The 22,910-nt window shown below is 43.6% G+C and overlaps 1 protein-coding gene across 1 annotated transcript in view; it reads right to left on the minus strand.

Moving 5' to 3' along the window:
* The window catches only part of LOC144826909 (uncharacterized), a 38,349-nt gene extending 16,215 nt beyond the window's left edge, over positions 1–22,134 (minus strand). The window contains exons 1-3 of the mRNA XM_078685368.1: positions 22,049–22,134; positions 19,986–20,102; positions 18,728–18,883 (exon numbers count right to left, since the gene is read on the minus strand). Of these exons, the coding sequence (XP_078541494.1) occupies positions 18,728–18,883; positions 19,986–20,102; positions 22,049–22,100 (325 nt within the window). The 5' untranslated portion in view covers positions 22,101–22,134. The remainder of the gene's footprint in view (positions 1–18,727; positions 18,884–19,985; positions 20,103–22,048) is intronic.
* Between the last annotated feature and the right edge of the window lie 776 nt (positions 22,135–22,910).

Below are 22,910 nucleotides of genomic sequence, written 5' to 3' on the forward strand. Positions count from 1 at the left end.
GTGCTGAAAATGCCACCTCGGTCATCGACCACTACAGACCACCACACTCTGCGTTGGCTGGCCATCCATGAAGGAGCGCCAATCTTTATGTATAAAACCGAAGGAGGAATATCCATTGCATTTTGGGAAACAAGAGTATGGAACCTCATGTCCAAACAACTATGGGTGATGGAATCAGAAAGCCTATTTAGGAAAGCATGAGAACCTAGATATTCGGGCCACAGATGCATTCTATTCCTCGCTAGTGGAATGGAAACCTGTCTCATGCCTACCTGAGCACCTTCGCTTCTTTCGTATAGTGCCAGGATGCTCCCTTCGGACTGATAGCTGTGCAGCGTAAATATTCAAATCAAAAGAAGTAAAAAGTGTCTATTCCAATATGCTGAGTGTTTTTTTTAACTCACACTTTAGCACATACACCATGCCACAACAGACAGAGACATTTTAGGGCATGGACAAAGTAGGCTCATTACCTCAGCCAGCCGACAATAGACGGCATCATTATGGAGTATTGATTTCTCCTTAAAAAATGCACAATACTATTACAAAGCATGTTGTTTGTTTTTGAATTTCCACTCTCTTGTTGACATTTTGAGACAATGAGGAAATGTAGAGCTCACTGGCACATGTAGACTTGCCTGCCCTTGGAGAGAAAGATGTTGTGTGGAGAAGGGACGCAGAAGTTTGACACTTCCTCATCTTGTCTAGTGTCTCTTTTAAGACCGCAGCTATAGGTCTCATAATCTCCACTGACAGCTCTTCAAATACATTCACTAGTGAGGGCGTGGAACTAGGCTCTGGGTGAATGGTGGCTTTCTACTAGCGCTTGAAGGAGCCTCTTTTTTGGTGTCCAGTTGCTGACTTAAGCACATGAGGAGTGAGCGTCTTTAACTCAAAAGTTAACATCAGGTGGTGAGTGGGCCCCTTGGAAGCCCCTCCAAGAGCACTTGGAGAGCAGGGAGAGGATCAGAGGCAGAGGGCAGGATGCCTGAGATCCCTTGTGAGCAAAGTGGCAGGTGCCGACCCTCTGAGGTCAACTAAGTCTGGGGCTGCTTAATGAGGAAGGGATGGAGGCCGTGGTATAGCCCCGTGGCAGGGGACCCTCTGCAACATGGGAGTAGAGATCTTTTGGTCTTCGGGGTCCAGTCTGAGGAACAGCTAGGTGCCACACGGGTGTCCGGCTTTGAGGGCGGTGTGCCAAGTAAGCCTCCACCCCCCTCCTGTGACCCATGGTGCAATTTGCATCTCATTGAAAAGTGAGGCTATCCTCCTAACTCAGGAGTGACTGGGAATGAGCAACCGCTCTCCCCTTTTTTGCACTTTTTCACCTTTTCTATTTTCTTTTTACTCTCACGTCCCTAGGTAAGGGTGAGACTTAGAGCGCTCATACCACCAGGGTTTATTACACAACATGAGTCCTGAAGAATGCCTGGTACATTAACACCGTTTCATAGGCTGAAACATGTCGACTGATACTAAGAATAATTGGAATTAACCAAACTTTTACACTTGGCTAACATTCCAATCGCATAACTTTTAGCTGTGTCTGAGGGATCTAATATTAAAATACGTTTTTTTGATACTCATTAGACACTTTTAAGTATTCTCACTGCACATCTACTTCAGGAAACCTGCTCCGCAGTAACTCTGGCGTCGCAGCACACCAAAAAGGTACTATACCTTTTTGGTGGGGCCCGATGATGAAGCATGACACGGACCAGGTCGGTGTGTGAGGGCTTTCTTACTTACCTAAGTTGGGTCAGGTATTGGCTTTTCTCCCAATCTCTTTGCTCCTTCTAGTGGTCACTGTCTTACCACAGACCTCTCTTTTTTTGTTGATTTGTAGAGATCTTTTGGGCTGGGGGTCCCGTGGAATATAAGCCAGCATTATGGGTGTGTATTTACCAAAAAAGGAATACAGGTGGATATTTTAAGTAGGTTTCCATTCTTCAAAGACTGGACAGATGGACCCACATCAAGGGACACCATTCACAATACAGAAGCAGCAGCTACTACTGAAATGTCCCTTACGTGGCACGGATGTCATGAACTATTGAAGGCCAAGACAGGAGAATTTGATAATTGGAGGAAAGTATACTGTCCTCCAGTGAGACACACAGACACAGGGTTTGTTAAAGAGCCCCATCTTGGTAATAGAGCAGCGCATCAGAGCCAATCATGAACCGGATCCCGATAAGAGAAGGTACCACTGACCTGCGATATGGGGCAGCACCATGGAAGATCATCTGGAGGAGGTGAGGGGCAATTCCTGGAACAGGAGGGGTCGACTAGTCCTCAGGGCCATGGAAAAGGGACTGGACCTAAACTAACCTCATGGTCTGGCTGGAGTACTCTGGAACAGGCAAAATAGGCCCCATATTTTCTACATTTACCTGAGGCACCCCACCCAAATAAATCTTGTAATTCTTGGCAATGATTCTCGGGTCATCGACACGTCCCATTCAGAGCACTGACCTGCCATGAATGATCGCACAACGTAATGACAAGCAGCACACTGTCAATACTGCAGGAGCTTGGGAATCAACAGTGAGAGCCACAATGAGTAGAGAGGCCCTGTAAAGTTACTTATACAGCAAGAGTTTAAGTGAGCGCAAGGTCTGACAGGGGGCATCATTTTTACCAATGACCACAGTGTTGCCCTCTTCACAGTCACCCCCCACAGATACCAGTTGAACGTCTCATGTGTTCCGAGGGAGCTGGTGGACATACCTTGTCATGGGACAGCTCACCTTCACTTGGGCTCTCTAGCTCCCTGACCCTGCGGTGCTACACCTAGAATAAGATACCCAACTTGTCAGGTAGACTTTCACTACTCTTCCTTGATACATGTATGCTGTTCACTGAGGCGGTGACTGGTAAAATGATCCGAATGACAAACAGCAGATATCCTGTAAATACACTCAGACATTACACTGTTCCAAAATGCTTGCAAAGATACAGGAGAGAGATTACCCTTAGAAGAACAGAAAATTGATGCATGTATAGACTGGCAACATGATCACTGGTTCCTATGAATGAATGAATGTATTAATGTGATCTTATAAAGCGCAACTTAGCCCAAGGGCATCAAGGTGCTAGAGCGGATCATCCAACACACAAACAGAGGGGACAACTTTACAAATATGCCTCAGAAAAAAGCCAGGTTTTCACAAAGGAAGAGCACAGACATGGAGGACAGAAGTCATCAAGATAGCATTTAGTTGACATACCTGACAAAATGGAGGGAGATAACATGGTCGCATTCCTGACAAACCTTCTCTCTGGACTCCTAAACATGATTTTTACCTCCCATTGGAAGTCAAACGAGTACACAGACTGAACTTTATGCAACACTCAACCTAAGAAGAACCTCAGGCAGATTATTGCCTCTTTTAGTAGGCGTCAACATGCTATAATTACATCATAACCAATGCAGAGAAACATGACTCCTCCATGAGCGATCACTGGGTCATAAAATTGGGATTTAGATACCGTTAATTGGATGTGTCTATCATGCTCATCAAAAACAAAGAGCGAACAACAGACTTTGAAGACATAAGTAATTTGGAGGGATTGTTTAACTCACTTAAGGAATGAACATGAATACTTACCGGCACTGTGACAACAATACATGCCTTCCACAACAACTGGACATGACCAAGCAATAGGCTATGAGGTCAAAATCAAACCAACCCAATAAGTCACACCCTCCCAGACACAAATCAAAATCACCACTGACACCCATCTGATGATGTGGAGATCGGACTTCTGGCAGATAAAGTGTTTTCTTTGTTGTTTCTGTACTTTTACGTGTTAGAGCACCATATGCTCCACCTCTTATTATTATTCTCATTCTTTTCCTTTAGTCACTGCTATCGCACTCTTGGCCCATTTAACATGACACAATATTTACTGCCAGGAATCTGCATAATACTTAACCATTATGTATTTATGAGTTTTATATTCTGCACGCTTGACCTGAAGGAATCAGAGTACTTTACAGAGTAAGCACAACAGTAGTAACATGAGTGATATAGAGAATAGATCAAATATATGGCAACAGTAAAAAGAGTAGACGGTATACAGTGGTATGCAAAAAAGGAGCAAGTACATGAGTTACATAGAGAATAAAGGAAAACACATTCCCACATTATATAAAAGAAGAGTCGAATAGACTCTTGTGCACAAGTTACATGAAGTGTAAATTAAAATGCACAGCAGTATTATATAAAAGACGAATTCAATAGACAGTAGGACGTGTGGACGTAAGGTGAGGAGTTTTCCTGTGTGGGGAGAGTAGATCCACAGTGTCCCTGATCTAGTGAACAAACATGGCAAACTAGTACTAATGCTCATGACAATTTACCACTTCATAGAGAGAGCACATTAGAAATAGCAATGGGCACATAGAGTGTGAATACAAATATATAATATTTGTAACCAGGAGTAAAAGAAATAAGGTGGGAAATGTAAAACAAAATAGCTGCCAGAACTGAAGTAACATAAAGTGTAAATAAAAATGCACATTGGTGATTAAGCAAAGAAGAATTTGAATGATAGTGAATATAACAGCTCTGAAGAAGTTGTGTAAGAGGGTTGCAAGGGTGGGGAGAGTCGCTGTCCAGTTTTCACTGAGTTTTCTGTGAGGTGAAGGGACGTAGATTTACAAGAGAGTGTAGTGCTCCACAGATTCAAGTCTCAATGCATGATTCACAGTTGTGAGGTCAGTTGAGGGGAGAAAAGGTTTGAGTTTCCCAGGGATATGTACCGATGGTTAGCTCCATTAGTGATGGCGCTGATGTGTTTTAGTATGGATAGGTCATTGCCTTGGGATTTGTCTGAGTCGACAATGTGAGGGGTGCAATTCACTGACTATTAACTAACTCTTACCATCAGTCAAATATGCATAAGACAAGCGGGTTTAACATTTAGGTCACTTTCTTTATTCCTGGCTGTCCCATCTGGCTGTCCCATCTGCCTACCCATGTCATCCTTGGGTTCTCTTCGGCATCATCAAAAACTCAAGCCAACTGCATAGCAGAGTGAGATACCCGGGCTGCAGGTTCCGACCTCAGTTACAGTTGTACATTTGTCACAGTTGCCTATGGATGAGAACAAGTGAGGACAGGATCACTTCCCTTGGAATCACTCAAAGGCATCCTGTGAGTACCAAGTCCTCAGTTCACTAAATTATCAAAACAGCAAACTCAGTACATTTAGACAAAACTATATTGCCTTAACCTTCACAGCTATACATGTAAAGTAATACTACAAAGACACACACACCGTACTTTGCTAACTTAAACAACAGAGAGTGGGTCTCTACTCCCTCATGTCCTTCAAAGAAAGACAGGCTCTGCAGAACTGTCTGTCGATAGTTTCAATGATTGTAAATGTACATACGTATTATCTCAAAATAAGGTTAATACCACATAACTCCACTCACTATCTCTGGTTGTAGCCATCTTCCAAGAAACAAACCTCTCTGACCTTTAGATAAATAGATCATGCCGTGACTCGGTATGTAGAGAAGTTAATGCCGACAAACATGGTAGCAACGACCCTTCTTGCCCGTCTTACAAGTCACATCATAAAAAAGAAGTGGCAATCCTCATATAGAGTGGTGAGACCACGGGGACAATTTGGTCCTCATTAGGAGATCAATGCAGATCCAGGACATGGTGCTTGATCTACATATGGACCAATCTCCACTTATATTGAGATGTTTAGGACCCTAAAGAGAAATACACTTCAGTACCCACACTCCAATTTACTGTTAGGGGGAGACAGGAACATTGCAAAGACCCATATCTGGATAAATCTGATCATCCCACATCCAGGTACAGAGCAGACAGAGACCTCCTCCTAGAGATCCAGTCCAATTTATCCCACTGGGACTCCTAGAGGGTACTCCACTCATCAGACAGACAATATGCACAGACTTCCTGCATGCCAGGAACATGTAACCAGATGAACTACTTCTTGACTTTGACTTTACTTTGTGTGTGATATCTTTATTAACCCAAAAAGCACCGCGGACCACAATATAATTCAAATATGACTTTATTTTTGTTTAAGCAAGCCCACAATAGCTCAATAGAACATGTCTCATTACAAGTTGCACCAGGTAAAATGTTTCCCACTCACAAAACTCCATACCTACTTGACTGAAAACGACATGTCAGTGCCCTCATCTCACATGCTATTGGAATGGGAAAGTGAGCATTCGAGGGAAATTAATGAGTGCCTCCACCATCTGGAAAAGGGAAGCATTAGCCCACCAGAGAGAACTGGATATAGGAATGTTAGAATTGACCCAGTCTAATGAAGCTGCAAACTGTAAGACAGACTTGAAAGACTATTAGGAGTTCATTATAACCTAAACAATTAAATTACCATGAATGTGGAAACTATAGACTCCTGTTAATGGTGGAAGACAGTGGGATGTTTGCTTACCATGCAGTTGAACTCCCAAGAGGCACAAGAAGGAGTCTCTGCCATAAAAGATACAAAGAGACAGATATTTCTGCATTCAATTGATATACCTAATAGATTGAGAGAAGTGTATGGCAAATATTGCACAACTGAATGTCACCAACAAGATCTGAGGACATAGTCTTCCTCTCATGGTATCTCAACCATATAAAGACATGAAGATACTGGCCAAAGTACTGGCCAACAGGCTGAATCTAGTAATAACATCCCTAGTTGACCGAGACCAAGTGGGTTTCATGGCATATCACTTCTCCGCATCCCATTTACAAACAAAGCTACATGACCAGTGGTGGATGAAAGCTAACTAGTGTGCAAAGGCAGCTCTCTCATTGAATGTGTAGAAAACATTTGATAGGGTAGAATGCCACTATTTTATCTGGATCTTGAAGATATTCAGGCTGAGTAAGAAATTGCTTACCAGGGTCAAATGGCCGTTTGCCATCGGGACAGTGATGGTGAGCTATGATACTTCTTCCGTGCTCGAGATACAGAGAGGAGTTGTCCCTACTACTATTCATCCTGGTACTCAAGTTTTCTAGAAATAGCCATCAGGAAGGAGGGTATAGTGCTTATACATAACGTCCTACCCAATGAGTCTATCTCTAGCCTAATTGAGACTCTAATATTTTCAACATAATCCAGTTACAAAAACAACATTGGAGAAGGTCAAGACTAACCACTCACATATACAACTACAGAATCTTCCATTGGAATCTCCACTTCAAATGTGAGCAAGCTAAATTGAAGTATTTACTTTTTAACGTTTATGTCCCCCCCGGATCAAAGAATGATATCCAATTTGAGGAAACCCTCGATGCCATTCAGCAAATAATTGAAGCTCAATCTTACCCGCCATACCTTATCATGGGCGATCTCAATGGTAAAATATCAAACATCGAAATCTCCAACTGGGCGAACTGGTATAAAGATGAAGCTCTAGAAATACCGATGCAGATATTCCCGATCAGAAGCAGGGCCGATAAAAGGGGCAAAATGCTACTAGCGTCACTTCCAATATTAAACGGAATAATATTGAACGGGAACGTGGAAGGAAACATCCCTGCATCCCACACACGACGGGGAAACGGCACCCCTTCAATCCTAGATTACATGATCTGCAGCATGGAGTTATATGAGACTGATTCACACTTTCGCACCTACTTCTCTGAAGAGAGTGACCACGCAATCCTGCTATTATACACGCAATTGAAAATAAGCACCTGCTCACCCAGCCAAATAATGTATAAATATAGCACAGTCGAGACAAAAATAAACCAAAGACGGATCTACTGGAACTCAACTATGTTAGACAAAATAACAACTTTAATTGACACAAACCATCTTTTATCCACGGAATACTCCGCTGACCTAATAACGGATTTTGAATCCATCATCGAGAATCTAAAGCAAGTCTTTCTAAACAAACTGAAACAAGCTGCACCAGTAAAAAATAAAAATAGAAATAATATGCTGAATTCTGCAACTGCAAAAAAACTAAACAAACTTATTAGAGCCCAATATGTGGATCGCTCAATTCCAAGGCAGGCAGAAATTAATAAACTGATTCAGATTCAGATTCAAAATACTTTATTCGGTTAAAAAGACAAGAATAACCATAAAAGTAGCATAAAGAAAATACAGTTTACACGGGAGTCATGTATTCGTTATTTAAAATACATATGTACAATAAGGAGATTAATTCATTAAGATCGATTTACGACATTTAAAAATAGATTTAAAAAATTCACCCAATGAGGCTACCATAAAAACAGTTTCCATTTTCTGGCACTCTAAAAACGCTAAGCGACATCTTCGTATATTTAAGTCTTTGAGAATCTGGATGATAAGTTTCTTTCGAGAAAAAGTATAAAATTTACAAAAGAATAAGATATGAATATCAGACTGTGGGGAGACATCATCACATGGGCAAAAGGGTAATTCTTTCAACCAACAATTCATCACGGGAAAAGACAAGACTCTAAAAACAATATTGAGTCTAAACCGGGTTAAAAGGAAACGTTCATGATTGGACATATATAAGGACAAGTATGGCTGTAATTTATCTCCGCATTAAATATCCTGGTGGGCAGAGACAGTCTTTTTTCTTGCCTCCTCTAAATGTCTTTTGTCCCTAAGATGGGCAATACACAAATTTTTCAAGTCTCTTCTCGATATGTATGCCATAGTTGGTGGGTCCTCAAAGTATTGAACACAATTTATTTCACTGAGAAAGTTCTTGACATAACATATCCATTTGGAATCATTGATATTGTCCAATACTAAAACGTCCTTTAAAATAGCCCGATTAACCAGACATTCATCATTTGTCCACACCCTATGCCAGAGAAGGATTGGCTGAATCTTAATCGTGTCAGTAACATAAATTACTCCCAATTCAACATGGCATATCATAGTTGCAGTACTTTCAGGTACAGACAGGATGTGGCGTAAAAATTTATTTTCCATGGTTTGAATTGTGCTAATATTTGAGTAACCCCACAGCCCTGATCCATAGGTGGCTACTGCTAAGCAGGATGCCCAATAAATAGTTAAAATCTCTTTTATGGGTTTTTTCCCTAATTTTCTCATAAAACATTTTAAGGCCATAATAGTTTTGGAAAACAGCAAAGATCTAGCCTGGATTGCACTAGTCCATGAGCCACTTTCGTGAAACAGAATTCCCAAATAGGGAAAAGTGGAGGTCTTTTCCAGGGGATTGGAATTTATAAAAATGGGTTTCAAATGCTTGTTTGATCTTGGCCCACAAAACATGGACAGTGTTTTTGAGCAGTTGATCTTTAAGTCTAAACCAAGCATGAAACTGTTAAAAGAAGTAACCAAGGTTTGTAACGCCATTGGGGTTCGTGCCATCAAAACGGCATCGTCCGCGTACATCAAGGCAGGGACAGGCCTTCCACCCACCATAGGCATGTCCCTACCCTCCTGCACGAGTCGTTTCTCCAAGCCATTTATGTATAGCAGAAATAAAAATGGAGCTAAAACACACCCTTGGCGTACACCCCGACCAATCCCAAATTGTCTAGTGCATTCACCATCTTTCCCAAAACGGACACTTGCATTGGCCCCGGAATATAGATCTCGCAAGAAGCAGATAATGGCATTGTCTACCCCCAACTCAGTCATAATTGACCACAATTTATTGTGTGAAACACAGTCAAAAGCTGACGATAAGTCAACAAAGGTGAGGTATAGACGTTGTTTTTTAACCCTTACATACTTCTGCTGCAGGATGAGCAAATTCAATCCTTGCTCTATAGTCCCTAAGCCTTTTTGAAACCCAAATTGGAAATCACATAACACCCCATTCTCTTCTGACCAGATTCGCAATTTATCTAAAACAACTCTCCCTAAAATTTTTATAGAGGAGTCCAATAAAGAAATTGGCCTATAACACATGCAATTCTGCCTGTCCCCTTTCTTAAATATTGGGACTATAATCGATGTAAGCCAGGTAGGAACTAAGCCCTTAGCCAGAGCAACATTAAAAATCTGGACAAGCAAAGGCCCCCATAATTCAGTATTGGCCTTATAGAGGTCTGCTGGTATGCCATCTGGTCCAGCCGCCTTACCCCCTTTGGTTGCCTTCAAGCTCGCCAGAACTTCGGGGAGGGTTACGACCAGGACTTTGGTTGAGTCTATGTTTGGGCACATAAAGTCCTGACTTACGTCACGGACTGGTTCCACGGCCTTATAAAGCGAAGAAAAGTGCGCCACCCACTCATCTTCAGGGATGGCGATTTCCATCCGTGCTTTTTTTTCATATAGGAGCGGGGTATTAATTACCCTCCAAAAAGCTGCCGGATCCTTTGATTGTGACGCCTCGCATAGATCATCCCAAGCCTCTTTTCTTATAGCCGCCTTCCTATCCTTCAGTGCTATGTTATAGTCCCTCCTCAAGATTCTAATTTGGGTTACATCCCGTGGTCTTTTATGGATCGCTTGTCTAAGCTTTGATAGGGCACTGGTACATTTATTATCGAACCATTTTCTATTGTGCTTTAGGGAGTTTTTCTTTGCAACCCACAGCGCCTCCTTGATTGCAATAGAAATAACATAAAAATTATTTAGAATTTCATTTCTGTCGGCATGCTCGTTCAGGCAGGTCAAAAAATTACTCCTACACTTATTCACTAATTTAGACAGAAAATCAGCCGGGACCACTCTACTCCATTTAAGGCTATATCCATTTTGGGTACCTAAATTCACGTCCGGCGCCTTAATATTGGGACCTACTACATGATCCACAACAGAAAATAGATTCTCCATTTTTAGTACCTGTGGGTATGGTCACTTAATGGTAAGTGCATGATACTAGAACTGATCAGTCTGCCCGCCGAGCTGCTTGTACAGAGGCTAAAATCAATGGTAGTCGAAGCCCCCCGCCCCACAAATGTTGGAACAAATGGCATTGTGTGGTGGGCTAGCTCGTTCGTAAAACCAAGATCAAAATTAAAAATCATCTCGTTTAATGAATCACCTAGAAGGGTATGTTCAAAGACATAAACTGAAAAATCAACTCAAGCGGGAAAGGTGTCGTCTAAAAAGAATAACGCAGGATAAAAATTGGGTCGATTTACAAATTGCGGCAAAAAAGCGCAACCAACGATCATACTGGTCATTAATCGCAAAGGAAACCGGAACAAAAAAAGCACTACATTCCACCCCAGTCCCACCCCAAGACTGGGAAACCTACCTGACAGCTTTGTACAAAGAAAATACGAGTAATGAAGCGGTCGAAAACACAGCGAACAATAGTGAAAGAAACAACGATCCGATCGGACACTCCTCCCCGTTCTCAATAGAAATGCATATTCGAAAGGCGAGATCTACAGGAGCCTCCGGCCCAGACCAAATACCAATCCAGGTCCTACAGGCAGACCCTAAGGGTTGGAGTAAGATGCTTTCTCCCCTCTTTAACTACATCCTCAAAACAGCAATAGTGCCAAAATCCTGGAAGGGGAGTATTATAATACCGATCTTTAAAAAAGGATCAAGACACCAGGCCGGCAACTATCGCCAAATAGCATTACTAGATGCCACGGGGAAAATCTTTGCCGCAGAAGTGTTGGACCAACTCAAAAACTGGGCATTTTCAAAGGATCTAATTCCATTATATCAGACCGGTTTCAGGCCAAAGCACTCGGTTATCGACAACATCGCGATACTACAAACAATCCTCGACAAATACGTTGTAGGAAAATCCCAACCGGTATACGCAGCTTTTATTGACTTTTCTACCGCATTTGATCGAGTAGACAGACCATCTCTTTGGAAAAAACTGAGGAAGCTAAGAATTCCTGAACAACTATTGCAAGTCATAATAACACTACATTCGCACACGTGGTGCCAAGTGCAAATGGGGTGTGATAAGGGCCTGACCAACATAATTCCAACAGCAAATGGACTAAAGCAAAGGTGTCTCCTAGCCCCCTTGTTATTTTCACTATACCTTAGTGATTTGCCTCAGCATTTGCAACAAGTACCTAGTCTGCCTCCAAAGATCGCTGCCCAAAACGTCCACGTCCTTCTATACGCAGACGATATTGTAGTGTTAGATCTCACGCCCTTTGTTCTGCAAACACTTTTAGATACTTTGAACAAATACACCCAGGAAAACTTCTTAGTTCCAAACCTCACAAAAACAAAAATATTTTCCTTCTCAGGAAGAAAAAGAAGTACCAAATTCCGTTGGAGACTCGGAGCTGGAACAATAGAAGAGACAGACGAATACACCTATTTGGGCAGGATTTTTACTTTGACATTAAAAAACAATACACAAGTTAACAACCTGACTAAGAAATCAGAGGTGCACGCTGGAGCCCTTCAAAGACTATACACGGCTTCAGGTATCAGACATTTTTCATCCCTTCTCAAAGTATATAGTACAAAGATACCTCCAGTTCTATCATTTGCTCTGGAATACATTCCAATAAAACAGTGGTCATCCTGGACCAAAAAGAAGGGAAGATATTAAGGAAAATGCTGAAGGTATCACAATCCATTCCGGTGCAAGCTCTCCGCCTCGAATTCTCACTCACCAGTTCATTCTCAAGAGCCATTGCAAACGTCATCAGGTGGGCATATAACCTGCTACACGCAAAGGATGGAACCCTCCGTTCACTACTCAAAGCCGAGATTTTCGACCGTGATGCTTCAAAACAAGTATTCTTCAGCAACATGTCCACTGCATTTAAACTAGCTGAGATCAACGTCAATCTGTTGCTCACGTGGACACCATCACAACTGAAACCTTTTTTAAAATGTTTAACCCCCAGACTCAGTTACGATCTTGATTTTTCACATTGTGCCAAACTGACCCTGTATAAAAACTTTGCGGAAACAATCGCCCCTAAGCAAGTGCAACAATACATAGCCTTTATTCTTTCGCACGGTGCTAGGAGAACAATCACCCTGTTACGGTTTGGCATTCTACCAACTCTAACCCTAACATCAAGATGGAACTTAAATGGTTCTTCATTATGTAACCTCTGCCACGGAGGGGAGCAGGACGTAGAACATCTTTTATTTACATGCCCAAATCCAAAACTAGTGGCAGCGAGGACAAAACATCTGAATCCTATTTACATTAATTGCCGTATCACTACTGTAAAGGACTTGATCACAGTATGTAAATCTCCCCCCAATGAATTAGTTTGTTTTAACTTTTATAAATTTTTAAAACCTTTTTTAGCTTTGTATTAATATGAAATTCTAAAAGTATTTGTAACTGAATTTTATCGTATAAAATTTGTGGTCCTCAGCAGAGTACCAAAACAAATAAAAATAAACTTGAAACTTGAAGTATTTAGGAATATACCTAATTATGGTGCTAAATCACCTAATTTAAGATAATTGATGCAACATTTTGGTTGAAGCTGAGCTTCTAAATGTGGGCAAAGGTCACAATTCTTAAAATTATTGCAATGTCTCATTTAAGTTACATATTTGTGAAGGTGGAGCTACGGGCAGACGAATAACCTCTAAGATGGCCCCACCCAGATAGAGTTCCTGCTCTGGAGGAATGTTTGAGAGCAACAGGATCAGGTGGCCCCACAGCAGATGGGGGAGTTGTACTAAGCCCCCACCCTTGCAGGCCTCATCCATTCTTCCTGCCCATGAAACACTGCTGCCCAGGAACCATTAAAACAGCACCCAGGGAAGGGGCATTGACTGCAAGTAGTGGGCAAGTCCTTTCATAGCTGTGTTAGCCACAAGAAACAGGCTTAAGCAACACAAGCGACTGAGGAGGGCTTGCCTCTCCTGGGCTGACATAAAGGCACCTGAAGCCCAATGAGGAGCCGTGCAGGAACCCAGCGTAGCATGCGTTCCCTCCTCCTTTCTGGAGAAGATAAACAAATAGCTTAAAGGGATGTGAAATCAAAGCAGAGATAAGTTGTGGACTTTGTCCTCAGTCTCTTTATTTTACCGAGGGCCCAGAGACTTGCTTTGCTCTCCCCTATCCTTATCTAGGATAGTTAATTATTTGGCCAAAGGGCCACTTCATCTGAGGTGTGGCCGGCTCCATAAGGTCCCCTAGGGCACTCTATGCTGCCCAATGAGATGCTGCCCCAAGGTGACTGCATTACAGATCTTTCCTGCTTTGTGGGTACATGAGCCATTGTTCACAATCCCTGGAAGCCTGGAGACACTGCAGTACACTGCACTGGGCAAGAAACTGGTGATTAACTTAAGGTCTATAGACTCATATATCTACCCCCGCCCTCCTGAAACTCACAGATCGGCCACAGAGCAGTCCCTGGACCTATTGGCAGGGTCACGGCTGGCCCTTGGACAGTCCCTAGCACCACTCACAGATGCGCTTTTGGTCCACATCTTCACAGCCTGTCCGCTGGTCTTTTTATTGTCCCCCATATGCTGCAGCCAAAACAAGCAGCACAACAACTATTCTTTTCAAATGCAGTCACCCACTATTGGCATCCATCCACACTTGCACCCCAACCAGAAACAACTCAGGCTACTGGGATGCCCATGGATGCCATACAGAAAGAGATTTTAGAAATAGGGACCATCCTTCTGACCAAATGATTAACCTCACTTTGTAGGTAAACTACCGACTCCTGGAGGTCACTTCCTTCACCCCCACCTTGACACGTGTGTGGACCAAGTACAATCTCAAAATGGACTCGGGCGGATACATTACCTTTTCATGTACAAAGTCATAGACATAGAAGACAGATCAAGATGAGAGAATAATATTTTAGTTTGTAGTGTGCCTGAAGGAGCGGAGGGGGAGGATGTGATGGTTTTCTAATTCCAAAGCTGTTTTAGCTCAGTCTGTTGGAATCCCTAGAATTCCATTGAGAACACAGGGTATTCTCTTGCTCCTAGGTGCTGCATTGTCTACTCCACCCGATTGCTGCCTGCCTTCTCCACCATCAACATGCCAGAGAAATTAGACAAGTGGCAAAACCTGGAGATCCCAGTAATGGACATTATAGTGCTATCTCAGCGGATTCCTCTTCAGAACCACACACCAGATGCAACCGGTTTCTCACTCTATGGCCCCATTTGTGGTGTTGGGACATTAACTTTGAGTTATTGGACCCGGCCTGTACCCAGATAACAATTGATGGAAAGTCTAGGAGGTTCACTGACCCTAGCAACTTGGAAACCTTCCTAAATACTTATGACAATGCCTTATTGAACATGTGGACCCCCTGGATATCGTTTTCTTTTGCCACCAAGACTTCCAGGGCCGGGGAACGCCACTATCAGAAACAGCAACTTTTATTGTTGGGGTTCTGCAGGGAATCAGATTCCCTCGGGCTCAGTGGGGAGGTGGAGGCAGTGATAAAAAAAGGAACAGGAATACGTTGAGATCACTGCTCAAGCAAGCCCCAACTTCAGAGCATGCAGGAACATTCAAACCAAACTGGACTACACTGCCTCCGTTCTGGAGTGCGTCTGGGGATTACATGACATTACCCTTGTTCTGATCGTACCCTGTTGTACCCTGTTTTTTATGGCAATGTTGTTTGGAAAACGTTCCTGTACTTTCTTACTGCCAACACTTTGCTGGTGTTACATGGGTCCTAGAGCCTTCCTCAGTGGATACAGCCTGATGCCTCCCTCATTACCTCCCAACCACCCAAAAGACCCCTCGACCTTTGGGCTACAGGCGATGAATACTGCTTGGGAGATGGGTATACCATGACCCCAATGACACATGTGATCATCCCCGGACCACTCTCTGCCTGGGCACTCCTTCTGTAGCTGATAGATGCTGATCCCAAAACGTCTAACATTTCCAGTAGATCTAGGTTTTGATTTACTGCTTCCCTCTTCTGCATTGGGTGGGCACAGTGATTAGCTGCAGTCATCAAAATGGGGTGTGATGGCATGCTCTCAGCCACTCACAATTACTCAAAGAAATGCTGTGTGGCCATTCATCTCCATTAGAACTTCCCTGCCGTGTTGTTAACACATGGATAGATAATGAATGCCGCTGGGTGTTTTGTCAAAGTTTGTTTCACATAGATGCTGCTAGTAGATCCATCTATGCTCCCCAAACTGACTGGTGTGAAACTGGACAAAATACAGGGGAGTATCCTCCGACTTGTCCAGCCCTCCTTAGGGATGGATCCCTGAATCAGCTCAACGCTCCTAAGGGTATTTAAGGGCTTACCTGTGGGTGAGTCCCGAGATTTGTCATGGGACAAGATACATTTTAGACACCACTTCAACTTCAACCATCTACGAAACTCTGCACTTCGCTGGACTTTGCTCTGGGCATTGAGACTGCAACCAAGAGGACTACTGCTGCACTTGATCTCTTTGCCCTGCTTGTCTGCTGCAATGTCCAATCGTGTGCACCATACAGGAACCTTCCAAGGCCTGTTGACATCAAAGACATCTGAAGAAATCTCCAGTGAAGTGACTGAATCACTTCCCTGCACCCGCAGGCACCTAATCTAATCTGACTGGCCTGCTGATCCTGAGCTCCTCCAGACTCCAAAAGGTTCTGCAACATAGGAGGTGGTTCTTAACATCCCTCAAGCCTGCCCTGTCCTCTCACCAAGTTTGAGGTCAGTATCCCTCGTTGGAGCCACAGGAACCGTACGACTGTGCACTGCGTCAACATTCCATTGCAAAGGCTTGTTGGCTTCCTTCCACCAAGATCTCCTGATCTAAGTAGCGCCAACCTCAAGCATCTCCAGTGACCAAGATCTTTGCTCCCACAGCACCACTTGCACCATTGACCTGCATCTTTGGTGAGCTGCTCGAGGTCAACTGCTACTCTAGAGCCTCTCGCCAGTGGGTCCTCTTGAGGGTCACCTTTGAATTATTATGGGCTCCTCTGATTGCTCGGGGCCTACCCTAACTCCCCTGCCTGTGGTCAGTCTGCTGGACATTGATGTTCCTGACACCTCATTCAACTTCCCTGTTGGTTGCAGTTGCCAAGGCTTATTGGTGCTCCCGCTGAACACTGACCCCTCACAGCTTGTGTACAGCTTCTGGTATTCCACAGCATCACCTGGTACACACAGCTGCAGTTCCAAGGTCACAGTCAGCTCTCCTGTAACCCCCAACCTCAGTGGCCATTCGTCTTCAGCATCTCAAGGTCACTCCTGAGTGGCATAGACTCTGTTCCCTCTGCTTGCAGGTTCTTCCCATCTTGAATCCAACTTTGGGTTCCACCAGACACTTTCACCTTCCCCAGCAGCGGCATCTTCTCCCATTGAGTTTGACAACGATTTCCGACACCACTTCACACCCATGCACCTTCCCTGGTGCAGGTAACCTGGTTCCTACGGTATCCACAAGTGGGGTGTCTCTCTATCCTTCTGTCTTCCAAGGGATTACTTCAGGGTCCACTGGGAAGGGTCCTTCTTTTTTAACATTCCAACCGCGACTTAAATATTAATTTGTGTTTTTCCGAGGTCATGTACCTGCACTGTGCGTGGCCTCTGTGGGCCTCTTAGTTACTTACCTTGGGTGGTTCCTTGGGTCTCTGACACTTCAACATCTTCTCCGCATAGTCTTGACTCGACTCGTGGTTCGCATACCACTATTTTAGTATATGGTTCGGTCCTCCCCTGGTGACCACTGTGTATTTCGTGCTACTTACCTGTTGCTATTACAAAGTATTGTGAATATCGTACATGTCTCTGGCTAGGAGATATAGGAACATATCTGTGTCTTATAATAAATAGAAATGTTTATAAATACACTTTGAGGTTCTTTTCTCATTTAATCTATACTTATAAGATTATGTTTTGGTACAACAAGCTGCTATTCACTCTTTCTGGACTGAAGGCTGCTCTCCTCAGCTGCCACTTAGAGAGCTTTTAAAGGTTGTCTAAGATTACTAAAATCACCATAAGGGTTGTCTGGACTGGTGCTGGGTGCCCACTACATAAGTGTGCATCAAATACCAGGCCAACCTCACACTATGTCACAGAAGTGTCAGCCTGTACGAACTTTGCAAATCCCTTCTGTCATAACTGTCAGGCACACACTGCATGTCCCCTGCCCATCCCATCAGTTACAGACGACAAAATCAGACTGGATGTCACTGCACAGCTTCTCCTTTACAGATGACAGAATCACAGACTGCATGTCCTTGCACAGCCCCTCCTTTACAGATGTCAGTGTGATAGACTGCATGTCTCTGCACAAGCCCTCCTATATAGATGACAGAATCACAGACTGCATGTCTCTGCACAGACCCTCCTTTACAGATGTCAGTGGCATATACTGTACATATTCTAATCATCCCCTCTTTTAAATGTGTTGGAGTCACAAACTGCCCACACTGCACAATCTCTCAGTTACAGATGTTGAATTCATAGACTCTATCTCCCCTGCACATCCCCAATGTTGTAAATGTTTGAGTCACATACCCTGTGCATCCCCTATGCTGGAGATGTCTGAATTACAGACTGTACGAGACTTGAACACCCCTCTGTTAAGGAGCATACCTTGCACAACCCTTGAGTTATAGGTGTGGGAGTCACAGACTGCTTCTACGATGCACCTAATCTCTGTTATAGATGTTAGAGTCATAGACTGTGCATACCCTGTGCTAGAGATGCCAGACTTACAGACTGTACGTGTCCTGCATGCCCCTCTGTTACAGAACATGCCCTGCACACTCCCTGGGGTACAGATGTTAGAGTCACAGACATCATCTACGCTGCACCCTACCTGTGTAACAGATGTCGGCGTCTGTACACACTCTGATACATACCTTCCACTTCCCCTCCGTTGCAGAAGTCAGAGTCACAGCATGTTCTACTGATCCGGAAAGAGAACACAGAGTTGTGTAATGTAAACTCTCTTCCACAGGCTGCTTCTTCAGAGGAATTCAGACAGTCCTTGAACGCAGTTACAACAACATTATTCCCTGTTGGCACAAATACAAGTTTTGATTAAACAAAAAAAAAGATCTCAGTATGAGTTCCTGAGCAGACATGGTTACCTTAAAGGAATCTGGATGAAACAGCCAAACCAAGAAAAAGCAAGGGTTTAATGTGTTGAAATAGCTTTATTTCAGTCTTTATCCACCAAATGCCATTTTTAGGTAGAAAGAAATATCCCGCCGGAAGTGTTTCAATAGCTCCCAGAAGATTTCCAACCCATCATTTTATGCCAACGGTGCCACTCCTTACAAAAGAAGCCTGCCATATGCAAGTCAGTACTGACCTGCTACCCATGAGAACAATCCATCTTGAACTACAAGGCAAGGCACTCTCCGGAAGTGAGCACAAGCACATCAACCCTGTTACACCATTAGTAGACCTCTTTAGTGAGTTATAGTTTAGCTTAGGGGCCTGTGGCACAGTGAGCAAGGGACCCAGGTAGGAAAGTATGCCGGCCTACACATTTTACCCAATGTAGATACAACGGATGAGCATTCTGAAGGTCACAGAGGTACCTTACAACCAACCACTAAATGGCCAGAATCAGTTCTTAATTTGTGCTGGTGTTTTCTGGTGCTTGAAACCCAGACATATTTATGACAACTCACCACATGCTGGCTCTGTTAGTCTATATTTAAAAAGCACATGAGCAAAGTGTTTAACAATTGAATATATGATTCATAAAATAATAATACCAGGGTGGTTGCTCTGCCCTTCTTACAGCTTTGGTTCACCTGGTATAGTCCCAACTGTCTTACTTTTAGGACTGTAATGGTATGTAGACTATTCACTCTATAATACCCTCTTCCATTGCCCTCGTACATTCCACTCACTGCCTGAACACTCAGAGTAGCCTTGAGGTCAAGAAATATCAATATTCATTAATTCATTCATTTAATCATTCATTCCTGTAGGTGTGCCATTGGTACATGTATCTGGCAGCACCGACAAGGACCTCAGGTGGTGCAAACTGCAGTGGCCTCCGAAGAAATATTTTGGGCCCTGGTACATATTATTTTACCAATTAAGCACTGGCCAAAATGTTGAGGATTGAGTCACGTTACTGATGGGACATGTGACACTCACCCAGAGTGTTGTTCTCCAGCCCTTTGACGCAGTGAGTGACGTCAGGAGGGCATTGCTTGAAGATACCTGAGCATTGGGTGCTGCCGGTAGAAAGACACTTCTCGCAAAGTAGGCAATCTGCTGGAAAAAGAAAATCAATCTAGAGATCTGAGCAAAATTGTGCTTTTCATTCAAACATAGAGAAATACGTGTAAAAAATAACTATGGTGCTTTAGCCTTTGAGCCGGGCACATTCACACTTCGCATGGAAATGTTTTAGAAATAAGGAGAAGAGAAGAACATTCTGGTACGCAGTGGTACTAAATATAACATAAAATAGGTAATGTATCAAAAATTAAGTCAAGTAAACAAAAAAGGGTACTTGGGGAGAAACAAGCAAAAACTGAGCCAGAATGAAGATTGAAACAGACTGAGACAGAAAGAGACAGGTACAAACACACAAATGGCTAGACCCAGGCACATAGAGACAGACAAGACCAATATAAATAGATAAGAACAAATAGAAAGACATAGAGAACCACATTTGATGAGCTGTGTTGTGTCAAAGAGAGAGAGAACACAACAACACCATTTTGAAGATATTGTGTTTTTCTCTCTGTCTGTGCTGGAGTACTTTTGTCTGCCTTGTGCTACGCATTATAGTGCAGAGGGGTCTGTGTGTTGTGTCGCATGGGTTTTGCACTGGAAGTGTACCTTTCCACTACACAATTCTGTGCTTACACTTATTTTTTTAAATATTTTTCATTAGAGCACCCATGGAAAGTTGAACATGCTTGGAGAAATGAAAATATTTAGGGGCACATTAGGATGGCGGGCGGACTTTGTCTGCCCGCTATACCATCTTAAAAAGGGCCGGCCCTCCATAAGGGCTGGGGTCCCATGGGTGTAATTAGGAAGTGCCCGCCACAGTGGCGGGCGCATCCTGCATTCCTAACATTGTGGCGGGCGGTGCACTCAGCACCGCCCGCCACAATGCCCGGAAGGCATGTTGTGCACTTCCATGCACAAAATGGCAGGCACCACGCGGTGCCTGCCATGTTGTGCATGGAACTGCAGGGGGGTACCATAGGTAACCCCCATGTGCACCCCCAACCCCCAGAGTCTCTGGGGGCCCGCAACGGGCCCCCACAAGCAATTCCAACATGCCTTTCCAAAGGCATGCTACCGCCCTCATAGTAATATGGCTGGCGTTGTTTAACAGACACCGCCACCATATAAACTGCTTTTCCGGCCAGTAGGCAATCAGGCAGATTGCCTACCGGCGAAAAACCGGCGGACGGTATTCACGTCCGCCGGGGTCCCCCTCACCATGGTAATGTGTCGGCGGGGAAATTGGTAGGGGGCGGAGGTTTTTGGCAGGCGGATTGTCACCGCCATACGAACGGTGGTGATCCGCCCGTTATCCTAATGTGCCCGATAGAGTGATGCAAGTACAATGCCGCACACAGCCAGATGTTCATGCCCTTGGATGGATTTTTATAGAAATGTAAATCAAGGCAGCTTCTTGTGCTGCATTATGTTACATTTCAACTTGGGAATCATTTCATGAGTGCAGCATGGGCGTTCCCATGTATTCTGCCCTGGATTTTGCTGCATTTCTGGATCTTGAATGCGTTCCCAGATTTTGTAAGAGTTGTGAAACTGGGAATGTGCCGAAATGCTACACTTTGCCAAGCAAGGTGGATTGAGGAGAAATATATTTATTTCCCTTTGTAATTTCCTCTTTTCATATGTGCAGCATTCTGCAGGACACAACGCTAGAGGAAAATGCCTCTTAAGATTGTTTTTGTACAAGAAGGTTATCCTTCCTGCCCAAAAACAATCCTGCCTGTGGCGAGGCACCCTTGCCTTATGGTGCAAAGGTGCCTACATAGCCTGCATAGATCTAGGATGTACACAATGCCAGAGGAAGGAGCACAAATATTCAATTTTTTCATAAATAAGGAACTGTACAGCTAATTTCTGGAGCAAATTAGGCTCTGTCCTGATCATTACTCTCCTAATATCTATGTGCGGCTTTGTGCAACAACAATCAAGACTGTACAAGGTTATGATACTCTTACCTCCAGTTATCAGTGCCTGGAGCATGGCCACAGCTGCAAAGATGGCCCTCATGGTGCTAGCAGAGTAAGGAGTAGGGGATTGAATCTCTGACCTGCATCACTTGCCTGGTTCTTCTGCACATGTCATCCTCAGGGCATGACTTTTATACTCTCACAGAAGGGGTGGGGCCCAGGATACCTGAGTTATGTTCACATGATGTGGCTGAACTCTTTGTGTGTGACTGAAAGCACTTCTCTGGTTGCTGGCATCATCCCATAGACATATATTGAAATAAACTGTATGAAATGATGTACTGTAGATTTATTGAGTACATACCAAATTGTACTGATGCCATGATTATAAGTGCTGGGCTCAATTCCAATCAAACAAACAAACATATATAAATATGTGTAGGAGTCATAATTATGAATAATCTACTTAGGGGTATTTACTGCTTCAACCAATGAACCAGTTAATCAATCAATCAAATATTTTTAAAGCACAGCAAATGACCTGTAAGGGTCTTGAGGCATTGACAATATTGACTCATGTGTGATAGTTTGTACAAATGAACATCCAAGTCTTTTGATCTTTTCTGAATTGCTGGAGTGACGGAGTGGTCCTCAGATGCAGGGGCCGATTTTTTGTCTTGACCGCCAGGTGCGATAAAGATCATCCTCTGTTATTGCTTCAGCAGATACGGGGGCTCTCTACGAAGAACAGGAAAGCAGATATAAAGTATCTTTGTGGCTGGTGGTAGGCCAGGTGTTTTTTGATGTATGCTGGTTCTTCGTTGTGCAGGGCTTTGTATGAGTGCGGCAGCATCTTGAACTGGCATCTCTTCTTGATCAGGAGTCAGTGTAATTTCTTTAGATGTGGTGC

The sequence above is a fragment of the Lissotriton helveticus genome, chromosome 4_1, assembly GCF_964261635.1.
Source record: "Lissotriton helveticus chromosome 4_1, aLisHel1.1, whole genome shotgun sequence".
Taxonomy (NCBI): domain Eukaryota; kingdom Metazoa; phylum Chordata; class Amphibia; order Caudata; family Salamandridae; genus Lissotriton; species Lissotriton helveticus.